Source organism: Hippichthys cyanospilos, chromosome 12 (assembly GCF_059441005.1).
Source record: "Hippichthys cyanospilos isolate Australia breed blue-spotted pipefish chromosome 12, RoL_Hcya_1.0, whole genome shotgun sequence".
Taxonomy (NCBI): Eukaryota; Metazoa; Chordata; class Actinopteri; order Syngnathiformes; family Syngnathidae; genus Hippichthys; species Hippichthys cyanospilos.
The window spans coordinates 17466278-17486790 of NC_142380.1; the positions used below are offsets into that span (position 1 = coordinate 17466278).

A 20513-nucleotide genomic window follows, 5' to 3' on the forward strand; every position below is an offset into this window, starting at 1 on the left:
TGAAAATAGAAAAATCCTTTTCATGTAATACTTACATTTGAAGACCATACATTGGTGTTTTTACATAGGAAAATTGAGATGGCATTTTATCCAGGTCCTTCTTTCTCATTCCTTTGTCAGCTCACGTTCTAGTTAATAGTTTTTAAGAGAACTCAGGAACAGCTCGGAAGTCAATTTAGCTTATCGCCATGCCCTCTGGTGACCGAGGGCCTCAGCGGTTGTTATCTTTGTCTAAAAGGAACAGTTTACTGAGAGAAAACACTTGAAGCATTACAATTCTCAATACAAAGTTTAAACACAATGATCAATTTGTAGCTGCCCTTTTCTAAACATACTATACTGCTGCAAATGAATTAACAAAAAAATAAACAGTCTGACTTTCTCAATTTTTATATCTATATGGTTTCTCATTCATTGTTACCAAAAGGGCTAGTCCAGTGTTTCATTTATTTTTGTCTTTCAATTAGTCTTTTCATATTGTATTGTGTTCTGTGCGCAGCAACAAAATCTGAATATTTTGTTCTGCTAAGACCTCGTGTTGTAAGGGCTTTAGTTAGCAAAGCTTCTGCAAACAGTTGAGTGATGATTTTTGAACAGTACACACTATCGTTATTTTTAAATGTGAAAATAACAGATGTGTTATGTTTATCTGGAATTAATTTACAGTATACAGTTATATCATTTGTTTAAATATGAATATTACAAGAACAATCAATTTACCACGCCACCCCTCTCTTCGCTCTTTACCCCTGCTTTACAACCAGCAGTAAATATGAAAAAATGAAGCCATGGATGCAAATTTACATCATGTATATATAAAAAAAGGTTGTGTGCTCCTGACAAGAATTCTCATCACCTATGTTTTATTTATTTATTTATTTATTTTATACTCGTGGCCAGCACTCCCTTTAATATTATGCTATTTGAGCAATGTTGTAATGTTGTAATACTGTTATTTTACCATCAAAAACAGATGTTCACAGTTTTGTTCATGTTTTATTGAAGGGAAGGACAGTTGAGATGTTTCAGACTAGGCTAGGAAAAAAATAAATAGTTGTGTTCAAGTCACTGTTGTGCAGAAAACACATCTTTTCACAAAAAAGCTAATTTTCTCCTTTTGTCCAAAATAGCTTAGTGTTACTATTTTCAAACTGAATAAGGTAGAATCTTACTTTCTTTTTCTAGGTAAAGAATGGAATCCAGTCTTTCATATGCTACTTCCGATATATATGTTGACATAGCTCACAATATTTTCTCGACATTGAAAAAGATTCATCATAATGCTTAAAATCGGCTGGCACTCAAGGGGTGGCCTTTTCGGATCATACTTGGCACTGAAAGAGTTAATGAGCTTGGTGATATCAGGAAAATGGCACATTTATTTACGTAACAGTCTTTAACACATAACAAGAAAAAGAATGCAGTCAATCACAAACATTAAGCCTTAAATATCCCAGGGGGTGTTGACTATATAAATTTGCTTCATCTGCAGTGATGAAACATTCTTTTCCAGAAGCACCCTTCAATAAGATGAATTAATTACTTCTATAAATGACACTTCCTTGTGATATCACTGCCTAGAACGGAACACAACCTTGCCTCTGGTTGGCAAAATCTTAGCACATGACTAATTTACTGAGCTGCCCTTTTTGAATATTATAATATTGAATATTATTGAATACTTAAGAAATAAAAAATAAAATCTTTGCACATGACCATAAACATCTCTGTTCTATTTAATCCTTGAGTCTCTTCTGAGAATTCTTGTTCTATCTGTTATGAACTTTAAGAAATAGTAATAAGCATAAGAATAAGAATAAAAATAAGAATACTAAGAGTGTCTCGGTGGAGCAGTGGTTAGCTTGTCTGCCTCACAATACAGGGTCCCGAGTTCAAATCCACCTCGTTTCGGCCTTCCTTAGCGGAGTCTCCCTGAGCCTGCGTGGCTTCTCTCCAGGCGCAACAAAAGAAAAGCAAGTTCTATTTGTATTGGACATACTAAATTGTACCTAGGTGTGATTGGGTGCGTGAATGCTTGTTCGTTTCTGCGTGACCTGCAATTGGCTGGTAACCAGTTCAGTCAGGATAAGTGGCTCTGAAAAATGGATGGATAATAATAATAGTAATAATAATAATAATGCCTCGGTGGAATACTGGTTAACACTGTTCTGTTCTGTTGGTGTTCTGTTCTATTTTGTTTGTCGAGATTTTCTGTTCCTTTCTATTCTGTTTTCTTTTCTTTTTTTTAAACAGGCTTTTCATCGTGTTTTAGTTTATGTTTTGTTCCCTTCATGTCTGTCCTTGTTAGTGTGATGGTGTCCAACTTTAAGCTGCTTTCCGTTTGTCGGCCAGTCAACTTCTTCTTCCAATTGTGTCTTGTCCAGGTGGTCCGTGTTGTCTTGTTAGATGTGAGTGTATTAAATTTCGTTTCAGTTCTTGTCAGATCATTGTCTATGTGTTTACTGTCGGGGTGTTGCGCCCGACCAGACTGGGGTGTCCCCCGCCTACTGCCGAAAACGGCAGGTATAGGCACCAGAAATTCAACAACCCCATTGCGGCTGTAAAAAATGGATGTTTCCATGATAATAATATTAGCATTAAAATTGCTCTTTTCTTAGTTTATAATAACATGGATAATTTTTGTCAGACACGTATAAAAGCTATATGATGCAACATATCCAAAAAAATATCTGATATTTGAACACATGGTGCCAGTTCTAAAAGTTGATCACACTAAGTGCCCTGCCAATCAATTAAGGAATGGTAAATGTGATTAAATTCTCGTGAGAGACTTTTTTTTCCCCAGAGCTGGCTTCATAAAGCACCATTGCTACTGCTTTAATTTAGTTTCAGTGAAAATTGCATTTCTCTATGGCAGGCCCAATTGGCATTCAGGTAATGTATACGAACAACAAAATGTAATGTGATTATTTTTATTATCTATTTTAATGCTGCAGGAGAGACAGTATAGCTTTTCTTCCAGTACCCCCCTCAATTTTCTCAACATCTCTTTTTTCATTAACAATTATGTTGATGCCTTTACCTGCCTTACTTTCTTTGTTCTTCTTTTATAATTCCCGCTAGCACACTGCATGTCCGCCTTCTATAAATGGTCAATCACATCAGCTCATATGATGAATTAGTCAAGCAGTTGATGAAAATGACCTCATCTCTCGTTGTCACAACATTTGAATGAAGGTAAATCGAACCGATACTATTAAATTTGGTTCTGCCACTAGAGCTGTCCATTCTCACTCACTCACTCACTCACTCACTCACTCACTCACTCACTCACTCACTCACTCACTCACTCACTCACTCACTCACTCACACATTCTGCAGTGTGGGGGTCGCAGAGGCTCTGTGGGACTGTGGACAACTGCTGTAATGGTGCACTTTAGTTGTATTAATAATGTAATAATATGCTATTTTGTCATCTCTTAATCATATGTATTCATTTTGTATCAAAAATTGTTCTGTTTTAATTTTCACAAGTCTTGGGACCTCAAGTATCATATTTTGCACCATTTGAGGAAATGTGTGTTAAATAATGATATTTTTTGAATCCTTGAAATAACTGATTGAAATAGCAGAAGTGGGAATTAAATCTCACCTCCCCAAGAGAAAAAAAGAAAAATATTAAAAAAAAAGAAAAAGTCCTCCATATAGCTTGGTCTTAAACAAAAAGCTAAATCTAAACTTTACAGTCCTCACTTTAATCATTCAAATTATGTAGATAAGCTTAAAAAAAAATAAGCTACTGTAATCACACCCCACAATGTGAATACTCTGCACGAGACTGCAATAACCAATTATATCCACTGGGGAACATTCACATCAAACAGCATGTATACTGACTGCAGTGGTGGGCCGTTTGTATAAAAAAATTATTCTCCATATTCTGTTCTTTTCGTGTCATATTATATCCATATGGTTACACTCCTACAAGTGCTGCCATTTTAGTGTAGAGGTTTTAGCCAATTAGAATTCAGCTAACGTTTCTAACCAGGGAGACTTCATGTCTGCTTAGCTGGGACGCTCAGGCATTTGCTTGAACAAGTAGAAGGCTTCTGTGCAGTGTGCATTGAGGTATTGTGTATGGGCCCATATTTTTGTTAGACAGCTGCAATAGCCAATCGAGTCATAAGATCGCCATCTAGAGGCCTCAAGTAGAACGAGACGTAACTGGACACACAATGGAAGGCGGTGCTATGTTGATCCACCATGTTTAACGTAGAAGTAGTTATTTCCAAAACAAAGAAGAAAAAATAAAATAAAAATAAACATGTTCCTCAACCAGCTAATGTTAGCGTTAGCGTACATCAAAGCTTAAGAAGAGGAAAACGGAAAATTGGAAATTGGACCGGCGCGACTTTCAGCATTGGCGTCCATGTCAATACAAAAGGATTTATTATTGTAAATGAAACACAACAAACTCAACTTGCAAGTCATGAAAGTCTTTCTGAGGTAAAAAAAAAAGAACTTGGATTTTGTACTGAACCATAACGATCCTGGCTCTTTCCTTGTTAAAACTTCCCTTTTTGAGCCACATATTTCTCAGTTTTCCTTCATTTCTGGGGGTCCCCTTCCTTCCTCCTCCCAACTCACCATGCCCAGACCTGACACTTATATTAATTTGCCATTTGTAATGTAGTGTACTATCTTAACTCTTGCCTGCTCTTGGTGGATTTCATAAAACTTCTTGGACAAATAATTTGAAATTATTACTTATTCTAAGTTTTGGCACATAGAATGATAAGTTATAATTGCTGATGTTTAAATGCTCTGAAAAAAAAGCCTGTGTACATCATACGGGTGTGCATGAGGGCTCCAATCACTGAAGGCCTAAGTGTGAAATGCATGGATCGCCACTGTTACACTGAATGTGTGACGTTGGTTCTAGACTGCAATGAGCAATCTTGCCTACTTGGGAACAACATTATGCTTCAAATAGTTTTCAACATCTGCAGTCCGTCCTACCAACCATCCATTCAACTGCTTGAAAAAATACATTTGGAGTGACAGTTACATAAAACATATTCACTTTTGACCACGTCATCTGTCACATACACTACAAGTAAAAAGCAAGGATTTGCTGCGCTTAACCCTCTAAGCACCAAAGTAGCTAACTGCAGCCAACATCTTTTGAGTATCCCTTATTTTATTGGAAAAAAAAAAACCCTAGAGCCTTAAGGTTTTTTTTTTTTTAACTATATAATACCTCTTTTTTTGGGGGGGGGGGTACTTCTATCTTGCATTTCCTGGCTAGGATCAATCATATCTATCAATCAGAGTGAGGGTCACTTTGCGATGTGCCCGTTTGTTATTTGAATGTTGTCACCTCTTTTCCCATGAAATGATATCCCAGAAGGCTTTGCTCAACGAACTGCGAGCAGTTTTTTCGTTCAAATCAGATTTCAAAAGCAAAATAACTCAAAAATCTCTTCATATGTAATTTAAACATTGCCTTTTACTTTAGGTCTGTACAATGAATGTGCTGAGCAAGATCATGTGCAGTATGCAATTCAGTTCATGCAACTATGACTGAAAATCAGCGCACACAATGCTACATAATAATGCTCTAGCACTTTCTCTGGAATTCAAGAGCTTTAAGGTGACAAATCATGACTGACAGTGACAGATGACAGAGATGGTGACGTTTACACCTATAGATTAAAATGATAAATTAAATCTACTCTTTTGTCTATCTACATTTTGAAAATATTTTTGTCATTTAGTGCTCGATTGGCAAAACATTGGTTCGTCATTGACAATCAGTCAGACAAAACAATGATATTCTTTTGCCACAGATATGAAATTACATTTGAAAATTAAAATTTGGAAATACAGACTCTATACTAATGCAAAATAATTTATGTTTTTCGCCTTTATGAGGGCTCTGTTGCAAATTGAAATTATGCTATGCAAACTGAGATAAATATACATCAGCAAATTTGGTCTTGTCGAACCACCCTCAAAAAGTGTGCAACCAAATCCTGTGCAACCAACTGTAAATTTTGGTAGCGCCAGTGCTATCAATGCGAAGGTTAATTTAGAGTACTGATTTGCATCTGCCATTATTGCAATAACAATGTTTTTATGATATATGTAGCCCTAATAATAGATTTCTGTTTATTTTTGAGATTCCATATTTTTTAAAGTTTCCCTCCATATAATGTCCCACATTGTTTCAACTAAATCCACCTTGTTTTTAATATCAAGAATGGTGTTTACATTTGTCGCAATGTCTGTGATTGTGTCATCCGTTTAGTAGATGTTACCAAGTTTGTGTACTCATGGGAATGCACTGGTCATGTTAACATAAACAGTGACTGAACTCGATACTTGAAAGGATATTTTATATTTCTCATACTAAATTTTAAGGAAAGCTCTGTTCCTATGATTATGCTTATTTTTCAGTCTACTATTTTAGCTGTCCACAATTCTTTTAGAAATGAACTTGGATATCTTGGCTCCTACTGCTGGCAAAGTGTCAGTGAAAGTTAAAAATGTTCCTCAGAGCTATAAACTCTGACCCAGTAACAAGCTGTCTATGCATGGCTGGCATGGACATAAGTCCCAATAGACACATGCTGACGTAACTAAAACACATCATGAAAGGAGAAAAAAAAAACTTGTGCACCATCAGCCTTACATACACCAACAACGGGTGCATAAACACTGCACTATGTTGTTTAAAATGAAATGTGTCTTACAGCCATAGCAAAACTGTGAGAAAGCCCAGTCTTGCCCGATCTCAGAAAAGACAGTAACAATTTGTAGATACCGAATTATCAGTAACCAGTGGGCTAGATGGAGTTTGTTGGCCACCAATTGAAGGGCAATGACTTACATCCTTCCCAATAATTGCCGAGCACCCCCCCCCCCCCCCATTCTGAGACATTAATAAGATTAATATCTATAAAAAAATATATACCATAAGTATACCTAAACATGTATCTTTTCTAACGTTAACAAAAGAAAAAAACAAAACAACTTTCAACAATTATAATTATCATTATTATTATTTTTATATTTTATAAAAATATAAAATATATAATATATAATTAAAATTATATAAAATTTTCCACCATATTCTGTTCTTTTCATGTCATATTACAAATCCTTTTGGTTAGGCTCCTTCTAGTGTTGTAGTTTTAAGTTTTTTAGTCGATTAGCCAATTTCGCCAAATCAGCTAACTTGTGTCGCCAGGCTGTATGTAATCTGCCTGCTCCTGGAGGCGTAGGGCATTCACTTCAACAGTTGCGTGCTTCTTTGCAAGCACAGATGGATATGTGAGCGGCCCATACACTTAATAGACTGCTGCAATAGCCAATTGGGTCATAAGATCGCCATCTAGAGGCCTCACATTGAACGTGACGTGAATGGATGCTCACTTCAGGAATGCGGTGCAATGCTCAACAACCAAGCTACGCAATAGCATTAGTTTGGCTGACCTGAATTAATCGCCTAGCGTAGCGATTAGTTAACCTGTCCCGACTTGCCCATTTTTGGGCTACCAGGGGCGTGAGCGAACCCTGGCAAATAGTTCTGCTGGGAATGCCTTTAGTTTGCAAAGGATCGATTTGGTGTTTGGAGCTAGACTGGATTTGCAAACTTCTATTGTTTAACCAAGGCAGCAACGAGACACCAAAGCACGGCTGGACACACACGCTATGGAGCTTTTTATGCATACACTCTACATGTCAGTGCACAGAGAAAGCTTGAGCATGAAACAGTCAAGAAAATAACATCTTGTATAAATATATAATTTTATTGCAATTAAATATCACATGATAAAATCAAAGCCTCTTCTCTGAGGTCATAGTGGGCCGTCCCACTATTTGAGAATCACTGCTGTAACAGGACAGGCTAGAGGGCAGATGTCAGGTGGCTGTTAGCATCTTTGCCTCTTGCAGCTAAGAGTAGCTTGTGTTAGCTGATGTTATTACGGTGTCATTTTCAATTAAGAAAATGAGCAGGCTTAGCAAACATCCGAGTCAATCCTTGGTCACATGCAGGAATATTACTAAAATGGTTGCGGTCATGTAAAAATGATTATATCTCCAACTGATTCAATTAAGAGTGACAAAGTATGCAGCCAAGTGCTCGGGTTAGAGAACACGGAAATGTATTCCATTTGACTCGTTTATTAACTACAGTCTTCCGGCATATACACACAATCATAAACTTCGTGAAACACGGATGCTGCGCAACTTGTTTTTTTTATGGTCAAATTAACTTTTGCCGCCTCGCAAGGAAAAGGAAAAACAACTGCTTGGAACGAGTTACACTGGCGCTACGTTCACTCACCACTCATCATGTGGGAAATCAGAAACACACTTAACTTTATGCGCTATACAGAAATGAACAGAGGAAGGGCAAGAGTTTAGAATAAGAAGAGTTTAGGAAGATGAGATTTATTCTGATTTGCTATAGTTTTTACATTGTGTGTCTAGAGTGTGTCTTATAGCATCTTATAGCATCTTATACATGCTAACATCGAAAATGCCAGGATTTTACCAATGAATTAAGGGTGCATCTTTAATTGTTTCCAGCATAAGAACCTATTTATTATTTTTTATCCCAACACATCCTCGAGTGACAATGGAAACAGACCATAGTCAAGTACAATAAATACGAATGAGTGGGCGCTTGTGTTTTAAACACAAATACACACACACACGCACACGCACACATGCACACAACACAAGTGTTGTGTTTGTAAACAGGGACTAATCTATATAAGGGTTATTCCTATTACCCAATAGATCACTGTGTCCTTTGCCGGTAATCAGTATAATGGGTTAGCTGACAAAGGAGACAAAGGAGATAGGGTGGAGTTAGGATGTGGAAAAAAGTAAATTATGTTTATGGATAAATCTGTAATCTTACTGTTATCATCTTTCAGTATGAATAGCTTGAGCCTCGTGCCTAAGTAAATGTTTGACCTTTTTAAACTTTGACACAGTGCCACCACCCCCTTACTCCAAGCAGCAAAACAATTTGTTCAGCACTCTGCTGTACTTTTACTATCCATACCTTATCTTTTTTTCAGTACTCGGTGAATATTTGGTCTCCTGTTTTTTTGGTTTGTTTTTTTTTTGTCAAGTTTTGCTTGCTAGACCAATTTCTCTGTTGGTCTGAACCAAATTTTTGTCCAATTTTGCTGAACTATTTGCTTGAATATCAACGTGTGCCTCAATACCTAGTGTAATTTTCTTACAGTGTTTCAATAATTTCCTGAAAAAATCATATTTCATTATTACACTTATATGCGTTATAAGTGGTCAATTAATTGTTTTTGTATCGTTTTGTTTTTTTAATGCCTACAGAAGGAAAATCAAGTTTTGAGCCAAAGAATCTAGAATTGCTCTTCGCAGAATCAATTTGCTTTCTTTTGGTTGGAGTAAATGGGTCTCTTGAAGAAATGTAGCATGACGATTATGTGTCGCACAAAAGCACACACAAAAGCCAAAGAAAACGAAAAAACAAATGCAGAGTTGATGCTTCCTAAACACACATTGGTGATTTGAAGTCTAAAAATGGTGGTTTCTGAACTGTATTGTTGTGGAGATTCCCATCTGACATTTTCTCAGTTTTTAATACACGAAGCCCACCCTGTATTTAAGAATAATTCAACAATTTATTTGAAAATTATAAAATCAACATAACAGTTTAAATCCCTCTACAAGAAGAAATAAATATTTAGTAGATGTCTTTTGAAGCAGTGAGAGGATTGCTCTTCCTGTAATCCCTGTTTGAATTTATGACTTCCTTCCAGTCATCAATACACTGACTGCTCTTGAAGTAGGAACTGACATTTCTTCGCAAGTGTCTGTGCTTACATAAAAGACTGTTTCATAAATAGTTGTCATATATTTGGAATTTTGTTGTTGGCAGCATGCGTCATGAATTTTTCTGTTATATTGTATAGGGGAGTGACATGTTGTCCAACGCTGTGAGAAATATTGTGTTTCTCCGTTTTTTGAGTTCAACAACTCTATCATGTTTTGTGACCTTCATTTAGTTTAAACACTCGATAAGACAGAAAGTAAAATTGTCTTGGCATGGCTACTCTGAAATAGATGTACCGTAAGTCAAGTTTGTTTTTCTCATTTTCAACCCCCATAGTGGGGAGGGTTGACCTATCCCCACATAACTCAAAACCAGACCAATTTTCTCCACATATCTGTGTGAAAATAATATTAATTTGAATGTGAAATAAGTAATATCATGTCATTTAAAAGGCTTACAATGATTGCATATACCGCTAATTCGACATGGTATAGGTCCGATTTTGCACGTTTGCACTTTCAAATGAGTTTTCGTTTCCTCTTTGTTGTCAACAATGAGACTGCGTGGATAATTTAATAACCTTAATGCATTATTAGGGGAAAAGACTGCTTGCTTGACTTGGGGGGGCTTCGAAGGGCAACCTTCCACGTTCTGATCTCACAACAGTCGGCATTTGGGTAAAGAACGTCCCAAGTAAGATGATCAGCAAATCATCTCCGAAGTCCTCCATTTCAAACAAATTGGAAGGTCTGAAGATGACTACCCGTAGACAGATAATGAGGATGTTGATGAGCAGGAAGGAGAGGACGTCCAGGATTTAAATGGGAGGAGCTATTTGGCATGCCAGATAGTGTTGATGACTTTTAAGGCGTTTTGACAAATTCATATTCAGCTGGGTCAAAAAAGAAAAAAATAAACACATTTGAAACTTCAAATCGTTTTATTGTCGCAACATTAGTTTCAGCATTTGCGTCTATGAGTTTGTACATTGCTTTGCAGTTTTTCTTGCCCCCACCCCCCCACCGCCCATTACAGCAACAGTATGTTATTTAATATACGATGAAGAAATGCTTCTAAAAGTACTGTAATTTTGCAATGCATACTTTTCTCAAATGTCCCACAATGGATAATTGATACAATGTCTAAATTGAATAATTGTAAGTTGTTTTGGAAAAAAATAACGTGCATTCAACATGCAACATAAGTATAAATGGTGTCTCACAACACATATGACTGATCACATGATGACTTTTAGGGCTTAGTGTGTAATTTTACATGCCTTGCAATTTTTTCAACACTAGTCGATCTTATCTTTGAACTTGGGAGGAATGAATTAGGCTCATTGCATATGACGAAACAAGTCATCTGCTATGTAATGTTTTTCAATGATAGTATTTATTTATGTACAAAGTATTTCATTTTGAAAAATGTCAAGACGCACTTTCAAAGCATTTCAAAAGCGAGCTGTTAAATGTTTGTCTTTAAAATCAATTTCTATGGAAGGTTTGGAAATGCATATTGCCTCAAGGACACTGTAAGCATATACAGGATAATGCATAACTTGACACTGATTGACTCATAGACTCTTGCAAATGTGATTCAGTCAGGTATGTTGTATTTATAATACTGCATTTTTCTGCAATTTTCAGACCATGTGCTTGCAGGCAAAATTGTAGCTATCCTTGGCTTAATTGCTACTGAAGTACTGATAACACTTGGATCTATATTTGGTTCTGCAGTTCTGCCAAATACCCTTGAGCAAGACCCAAGAGCATTGGTTGCTCTTTATGCTACATTACTATCATGTGATGAGCCGTTGACTTTATTTCAGGGCCAAAAGAGCCGCTGTCATTGTTTGCAACAGTGTAAAAATCCCTTGAACAAAAATTGTCTATCAATTACGTTCTTCTACGCAAAATTAAATCTACCTTTTATTTTTTGTGTATCTTAGAGATATCAGGAAACACAGAAGACATCCCTTTGGTGCGTTGGAGACAGCAGTGGCTGGAGAATGGTACTTTGCTCTTTCACATACACCATCAGGATGGCAGCCTCAACCTCCCTGAACCAACTGAAGATCCAGCAAATACTTCTGCAAAAGAGGAGCTGCGCATCCTGCATATCTCAGTGATGGTAAAGTTCTTTTTTACTTTCATTATGGTTGGTTGCTTTGTATTAGTCAATGAACCTTAACTTAAATTAATGAAAGTTAACAGAGGCGGGCACTTGGTCCAGCACTGACTGACTGTTCCTCATTCCGTCACCGATGGACAACCGTTTTGCGGACGGACCGACGAATGCTAAACTAGCTGGTTTATTGAAAATACTAGCTGGTGTATTGAAAATGCAATTTGCAATTGCAATTTTCATCCGCCATTCTAATCATTGTGAGAGACATTACGTCAAATGTCCATCAAGTGTTCATCAGCCAGCCACGCTCCTTTTTGCTCACTGAAATATAATTAAACTAACTTGGATGTTTATCTGCTGTATTGCTGCATCTTCATAGTACAAACTGCAAACAGCCTGTAGCCAGTGACAATAGTCACTCATTCTGTATATTGAATATGATGGTGTATTGTAGCCTAGGGTTAAACCCCTTAGCCTTTGTTTTCATGTTACACTTATATTACTGTGTTGTGTTTAAAGTGCAGTGTAACTTTAAGTGTAAGTACTAAAACAGAAAAAAAAAATTAGTATGTGTGCAGATAGAAGTAGACCATCACCCGACGAATGACAGACTAGAAAAAAAGTCAAATGTTGCCCTCTAGTGGTGGCGGAAGTTTGGGCAAATATACACTAACGAACTGACGATTACAATTTCGTATGGCTTAAAAAACTGACGACCGACAATGACAAAAAGGGGCCGGGGCTCTGACGAATTTCGGACCAGCATAAAAATGCAAGTTGCCCACATCTCAAAGTTAAAGCCACTAGTGTTTAGCATGCATAAAAAAAACTATAGCAAATCAGAATAAATGTTGCATGGTCTCTGTACTTTCAAATAATGAACCCCAGGTGCCACAAAAGCTGTTCAAGATGAAATAGAACATCTTTGTCATACAAATATGTGACTATTTACTTTTATTATAAGGTAAGAAGCAAAACAGTCCAACTGATTTCCCACTGGACCTTAAGCTGTGGGTTATATCTTATTCTCTATTCACTCCGTCTGTGGTAAATATTTATTTGCTGCTTATATCTCTAATACCAGACTCAAAGCAGAATATCTATAATACCAGACTCAAAGCATAAAAAAATGTGTTCCCATTGCTTGAGCTGTTTATGTTTGAACACATTTTGAGAGCACGGTGTGAAGTCTATCCTGCTGTTTTACCACCTGCTACAGTACATGATCTCGCACCCCATGTAGTGTGGGACTGTCAAAAAATAAATAAATAAACAAAGCAAAAAAAAAAAAAAAAAACAGAATGTTTTTTTTAGTTCCCAATGTCTAACTGTGAACGATGTGTTCTTTCTTTTCAATGAAAATATGTACAGCTTTCATAGACATACATAGTTCACTGTGTAGATTTTGTATGACTGCTATGTATCAAAGCTTATCTGTTATGTCGACACAGTACAATATGAATTCTGAGATTGCACAGTATTCTGCTCCTGCCCAGGGAAATGTATATTTATTAGATCTTAGATATGCCACATCTCGTCCCAATGCCCTTTTTCAGCCCAAAGACTTTGCAGTCGTGCTTTGATGGATGATCTGTATTTCCAGACATGGAAAGCACATTATAGCTGCATATAAATATGATTAGTCAGCTTGCAGAGAACTTGCCGAGGGCCACAGCTCCTGAAGAGACATCGAGAAATTACGCCTTGACACATGTTGAAGGTCAGCATGTGTCAACAGACACCTGACTTTGATTATCTCTGAAATGTTTTGCTCGGTGCAAACATGCTAGCAGCATCATTAACTTATATTGAATGTTTAGGTGAGGTTCCTCGGATGACACTTTGCTTTTTTAGGTTTTTGTTGTCCCTTTGAAGATTTTTCCTCCTCTCCCTTTTATTGTTCTATTCTGTTGACCTCAGGCCTGTGTCGTTCTGCCCCCTGCTCTGGTAATTCCTCTCTCAGGAACACCTGCCACGCTGCCGGCAGGATATTTTCATAAAAGTGTGAGTAGAGAAGGATTAGTATGCAAATATGAGCAGACCATGACAACAGATGGAAGCAATGTTGTCGTGCTGGCCAGAATCTTCTGTAGCCTGCTGCCCAACTGGAGGCCTTGACCTCTAAATCCCAATTCATGTTGTGTTAAAGCTTCTTTTGGATTAAAAATCTCCTGCCTAGGCTGTTTCATGGGTCTTTTAGCTGAAGCTCACACCTGCCAAATATAATGTATCGTCCTGAACGACAGCCTTGACTTAATATCTGTCTGTCTTTTTGGGAACCTTTCTAATCAGCGTACTTTTGACTTCTTCCAATGTTCTAAATCTTGCAAAAGTTTGGTTCACATGAAATTGGTTCAAAGAATAACAATTGTGCTACATTGATACATTGGTTCTGGATCACGCAAAAAGTCTGCATATGCAAATAAATAGCACTTAACCCTTTCTCTACTGATTCACAAAAACACACACAAAAAAAAAAACATATGGCATGTATTACTTGTTTATAAATCTAGAATACTTGAAAATTAGTGTAAAAATTCCACATTCCATAGATTTAGTTACAGGCCCTGGGATTGTTTGCCCCATTGGTATTTCATAACAACAACAACAAAAACAACAACTACAGTAGTAATAATAATACTAATGATAATAATAATAATAACAATGATAAAAATAATGCCAATAAAAGTGTGCCAGAGAAGTGAAAAATATCTCCAAACTCCTACAATACATAGCAATCAGTGTAATCTATAGTAACACACATAAATAGCATATATTATCAATATATTTCCACAGTACTAGATGGTTGATTAAGGAGAAATTGTACAACACAACCTACCTTGACAGTGTGCCTAGCACTGGCTTGTTGTGTATGGAAAAGTTGCTAGTAGCCCTAGGATGTGTAGATAGGTGTGTAATGAAACGCTGGGAGGGCATTTTCCCTCATTGCTACAATTCCTATACTGACTACCATTTTTTCAAAAGCCCAACGGGAGCGAAAGGGTTAACACACGGATTTGTTGTTGATCAACAGTATTAAAAAAAAAAAACTTCATGTCTTTGCCACTGTGTTCACAGAATCTACATGATCCTTTGTTTCCATCTGCTTTTCAATATTTCTATATAATGTAACTTTTAACATATTTTATGCAATTGGTGATGAAAAAAAATCCATCCAAAAATCCATGCATTTGGTGGGGACACCCTAAGGTGGTTGCCAGCCAATTGCAGGGCACACTGAGACAAACAACCAGTCGCGCAGCCATTCATACCTAAGGACAATATAGTATTTCTATTGATGTTGCTCTATTAGGTTGTAATATTTTTTTAAACATATTATTTGTTGAAATTGCCATTTGTCCGTCTGTCATTCCATCTGTCCTTCCACCCGTTCATACTTCTATTCATCCAGCCATCCTAGGGAAAAGCCATTTTTAATACCGCAGCTTTTTTTTGTTTTGAAGGGGTCTATATCTGTGCACTTCTGGATAATTTAGTTTCTGTGTTGCACCTAAAAATAAACAAAAATATAAAACCTCATCGTTTTCCTTGATTCCGATCAATAAGAAAGTATGTGATCGAGCCATCCCTGAAGATAACAACACGAAGCAAAACCCAATCTAGACAAAAACATGAATCATGCCAGTTTTGAGCAATGCTTAGCTCCCTTTGACTGTCAGCCACAGAGGCTCCCAATGCACTGCATTCCACTTGTGACCTACTTGCACAAAGTTATCGATCCATTCCTTCCAGACCTTTCCGGCTGAATTGTCACTGAGGTCATCGAAGCAGGTGTCTGGAGTCTGCTGTTTTATGCTCCAATTGTGAGAATGCTGGAAAGCAGCAGGGTAAAGTTGGTGTATGTTATACACAGCCACACACACACACACAAAATATTCTTGTGGGTTTTGTTGACAAAACAACCTGGAAGATAAGGCAAATTAATAGAGACATTGAGGACACCTGATTCTCTTAGAGTTATTTGTGCATGCAAGAGTGTGCCAGTAAACGAGCAGCCTCTTTGTTTTTTCTATTTATTATTTCAGCAATATCATCTGTGAAAGTCGTGTTAAAAGGGAAGTGAAGCATAACACTCTGAGGTAAACAAATACTAGTGTTTTTCATTTTGGTAAATAACAAAATAATTGCATGTGCACAAGACCACAGTGAGCTTCTAAAAACAAACGCACTGATATTAATTTTATTGTGTTGTCAGTAACTGGTTTTAAATGTTGCTCTGTGCTAGTGCAAAGTATTACTAGCACCTCCCTCTTCTCATGGCTTGATAATGTTGTGCATATAAAAAGAGTTAAACAGGTCCACGCCCATTTACACTCAAATAAACAACAATCATTAATAAACATCAGATCACATGAAAGGAATGGTCATTATGACACACAGCTCAGCTCTTGTGATATTGATGTTGTGATGCTCCTTAAACCGCCACTGATAGCATTGATCGCGTAAACCTCAAATCAATGTGACCCTGGCCACTTGTAAAGCAGTAGCTTGAATCCCTTCTGCCAGAACAGCTCTGTTTTTAAAAAGCCATCCGACCGAGACACACCAATCCATAGCCTCCCAGATTCTCCCATGGGCTGCGGATAAGACTGACAGCCTAAAACTTTTTGTTTTTTAAATAGGTTTGCTGCTTCTATTCTGCAGAGATCACAGCACTATTGTATTACAAAAATAAAAGCTAAAATAGGAATCTTGTATATTTATTTCAACCCAAAAAGTCCAGAATTTAGTTTTAAATTGTGTACAGGATTGCAACTGCTTGGGTGTGAGAAGCCATTTAATTTTAGTGTGGCTTTAGATGGCTATGCAGCAAGTTCATTGTTTTTTTTTTCAATTATAAATTCATGAATATTTTTATATAAATTACATTAGGCACATTTGTGATTTAATTTCTTATTAAATAGGAGTTTTATGGTACTGACATTTCTAATCAGGAAGTAAAATGTCTGGCAGGCTGTGCTTCGGATTGTGTGGTTGCCATGCCCCCTTCATGATGTCGTTCAATGCCGCCGTCCATAAAACACAACAGTGTCGATACTGTCGGTACTGTATATCAGTGAGTGCCATCTTTCTCATAGCACATCGGTCTCGTGTTAACCCAGTATTAATAACACCCGGTGGGTAACTGACATGAATATTCAGGTATGCGCCCAAAAGCACATCGTCACTTTGGCAATTTCTAGAGTAAAACGTAATTAAAAAATGAAACGTTGCTGTTTATTTGGCCAACCATGTGCAAAATCTCTCCTCAACTTAAACCTTTTACACGTGGATAAGGTTGGCTGGTATTTACTCTTGCCCAGGCAGTACGGTGACGTTGTAGAGGTGGTATGGATTTTCTCTGTCATTATGAGTTTTTTTCAAGTCATGTTTATCTGCCCGGGCGTGGCCGGTGTGAGCGCAGAATAAGTAAGGAATGCTTAGAAATGCACCAATTAATGAAAATAATACTTTGAGGGTTAGAAATCAATATTGTAGCATATTTAAAAGCTCCAAAGAGTTAAGTTTTCTCGATAGCGCACCTTTAATATACAATCCAAACTTCTTTTCATGTTAACCCTGTAAATGAGACATACAGTGTTATTCCAATTTAAAACAGTTGCCTAAAATTTACATGACATGCATTCATCAAAGTAACCCAGGGGTGAATAATAACAGAATACTTGACCCCCGCCCCCATTTTTGCCTTGCAAAAGTAAAATATAGCTGTTTTGAGGGGGTAGTTCTGCCTCTTCCAATTCAGAAGCACAGGAGGTCTAGTGGTACTTGTTACTCATTCATCACCCCCACCAGGTTCACATCATCATCATCAGTGGTTCTCAAATTTTGTTATCCTCAGTATTACCTAAAAAATGCTTAATTTTCCAAGTCCCATCACAATGAACAGTAGTGTACTTGGCTCATCAAAAATAAGATGTACAGTCCTGCTCGCCATTATTGGCACCCTTTATTTTTTCATAACCTCTACAATATATATTATCTTTGGAAATAAATGAAAATATACCACTTTTATATCAGGTTGTCACAAATTGTCAATGCGAGTGAAGGCATGGAGGGTATTGGACCAAAATACAAGGAAGCCGGAAGGCAGAAGTGCTCAAAAACAAAGATTTGATTTGGCTTAGAACCAAGACATACTTGAACAAATCAGTTCAAAGTATCAAATAAATTCAAAACTAAACTCTAGGGGCAATGGCAAGAAAACATCAACAGGGAGGCAGTAACATTCAAAGATCAACATATAGGATGTAAGACCCGACAATTAACCGAAAGCAACTGGGAACTTAAATACACTCACACTAATTCGGAAACAAATACCAGCTGGACAGGAACAAATCGCAGGGGAATCTGATTGGATGACACACGGAGGGCAGGTACACAGACAGGTGGAAAAGAATCATGAAAGTGAGGACAGATTTGAGGAAAATCAAACAGGAACATAGAACCCAAAACAGAAATGAGCAAAAAAATCCCAATTTAAACACATAATCAAAAAACACCTACAGAATGCGACCCAGGGCTTTTTATTTGGATATTCAAAACAACTAACATTTTTTCATTTCAAAGAAAAAGCAGAAAACAGCATGTGCAGCAATAATGGTACCCTACTCTTTAAGATTCGGTTGCACACCTTTTGGCAGTGATGACAACTTCCAAACGTTTTTTCTAGCCATCTATATCTTGCACCTCTGAGATGACATTTTTTTCCCTCTCTTTCTCAGCAAACATTTCAAGATCTTCAACGTTTGCACGTTTTATTTCCCCATTTGCAAACTTTAGCTCAGACCAAAGCGTTTCAATAGGATTGAGATCATGAGTCATTTAAAAATGACATTTTTAAAAATGGGCATTTAAAAACATTTCATTTTTACCTTTTCAACCTTTCCTGCATGATTTTGGATGCGCGCTTTGGGGCTTTGTCTTGTGGAGAACCCATGATCTTTGGCTCGACCAGACTTTTTTCACACTGGGTTGGAGATGTCACTCAGATTTCCTGATGAGTCTCTGATTTCATGATTCCTGTGATACAATCAAGGTCTTCAAGTACTAAATGTAGCAAAGCAGCCCCATAGCATGATGGATCATCCACCATACTTAAGCATTTGAAGGGTAATCTTTTCCTTGTAGGTTTCATTGCACCGTCTGTAAACAAATGGTTAGTGTGCAGTCCCAAAAAGCAAAATTTTTGTTTCATCTGTCCACAGAACATTTTACCTGAAGTATTGTGTTTTCCTCCAGATACTGTATTGCTCTGTATACAAGTCGAATCATTTTTCACTCATTGTCAACCCGCATATTGAGAGGGGTTGACCTATACTCACGTAACTCAACAGAGACCAATTTTTTTCCCACATATCTGTGTTTGAATAACATTAATTCAAATGTGAAATAAGTAATGGTTTAGAAAGACCGTATGCAGTACAGTATACCTCTAATACAATATGGAATGCATCAATTTTTGCACTTTCAAATACACTTTTGGCAAGCGCCGCCTTATTGCCTCTTGGCTGTCAACATCGAGGCTGCGTGGATCATATTTTTCGGCGGAATTTGACAGATTATGAAAAGGAAAAGAGGGCTTTCCACGGCGTTCCACGCTTTCATCTCACAACAGTAAGGTAAAGAACGTCCCGAGTAAGATGATGAGCAAATCATCTCCATTTCAAACTTATTGGACAGGTCTGAAGATAACTACCCATAGAAGAGTAAAGGGGATGTTTGTGAAAATGATGAGCAGGAAGGAGCGGATGTACGGGACTTAAATTGGAGGAGTTATTAGGCGTGTCAGATAGTGATGATGACTTTAGAATGAAGTTCACATTCAGCTCTGTCAACAACAAAAAATAACCGCACCAGTATGTTATTCGATGAATGATGAAGAAATGCGTCTAAAAGTACAGTAATTTATTAATTTCAATTTATTAATTTTATTTGGAGAGAGCCATGCTATTTGTAACCACTTAGGTCTGCAGTAGACATATACTGTACTTTCATTTTTTGTAAAATTCACCAAAATTGAAGTAAAAAAAGCAGGGGTTATACTTGAGGTCGACTATGCGAAAGAGAAAACTGTAAAGCATGCAGGACATCGGCCCTCGTGGACCGGAATTGCCTACCCCTGGTCTAGGAGGAGCCCACTTTTGGTCTCTTAGGACTTCGATCCGCGGGAACCGTGCCTCGTGGTTTTGGAAAACATTCAAATTAGTTGATTCACATTACGTAGGTGCAGACAGTTCATCAGACGTGTTTCTAATTCGTTATTTGTCAAAGGTGAGTCACAGTGTGATATTTACTGGTTTACAAGAAAGAGAGCTAATACCAGTGACACAGCACATTTTTTTTTCTCTTTTTTCCCTCCCATAGTATCTTGTTTAAATTGCTGTTCAGCCCTTGCCTTTTTTTTTTTTTTTTTTTTTTAGTCAAAAACAAGCTCTCTATCCAATTAAAATGTTTCACTTGACTCAGTCTTTTCAGGATTTTCAACATTATGTGCATTAATGTCATGGGTCCCTCTAACGGTGAGCAGGACTGGATTTTTTTTTGGTTCTTGAGGATTACAGAT

At 37.2% G+C, this 20513-nt stretch overlaps 1 protein-coding gene across 7 annotated transcripts in view; it reads left to right on the forward strand.

The window, feature by feature from the left end:
- The window catches only part of astn1 (astrotactin 1), a 369637-nt gene that overhangs the window by 52273 nt on the left and 296851 nt on the right, over positions 1-20513 (forward strand). For all 7 annotated transcript variants that reach the window (XM_088430421.1, XM_088430423.1, XM_088430425.1 and 4 more), the window contains exon 3: positions 11751-11932. In XM_088430421.1, the coding sequence (XP_088286547.1) occupies positions 11751-11932 (182 nt within the window). The remainder of the gene's footprint in view (positions 1-11750; positions 11933-20513) is intronic.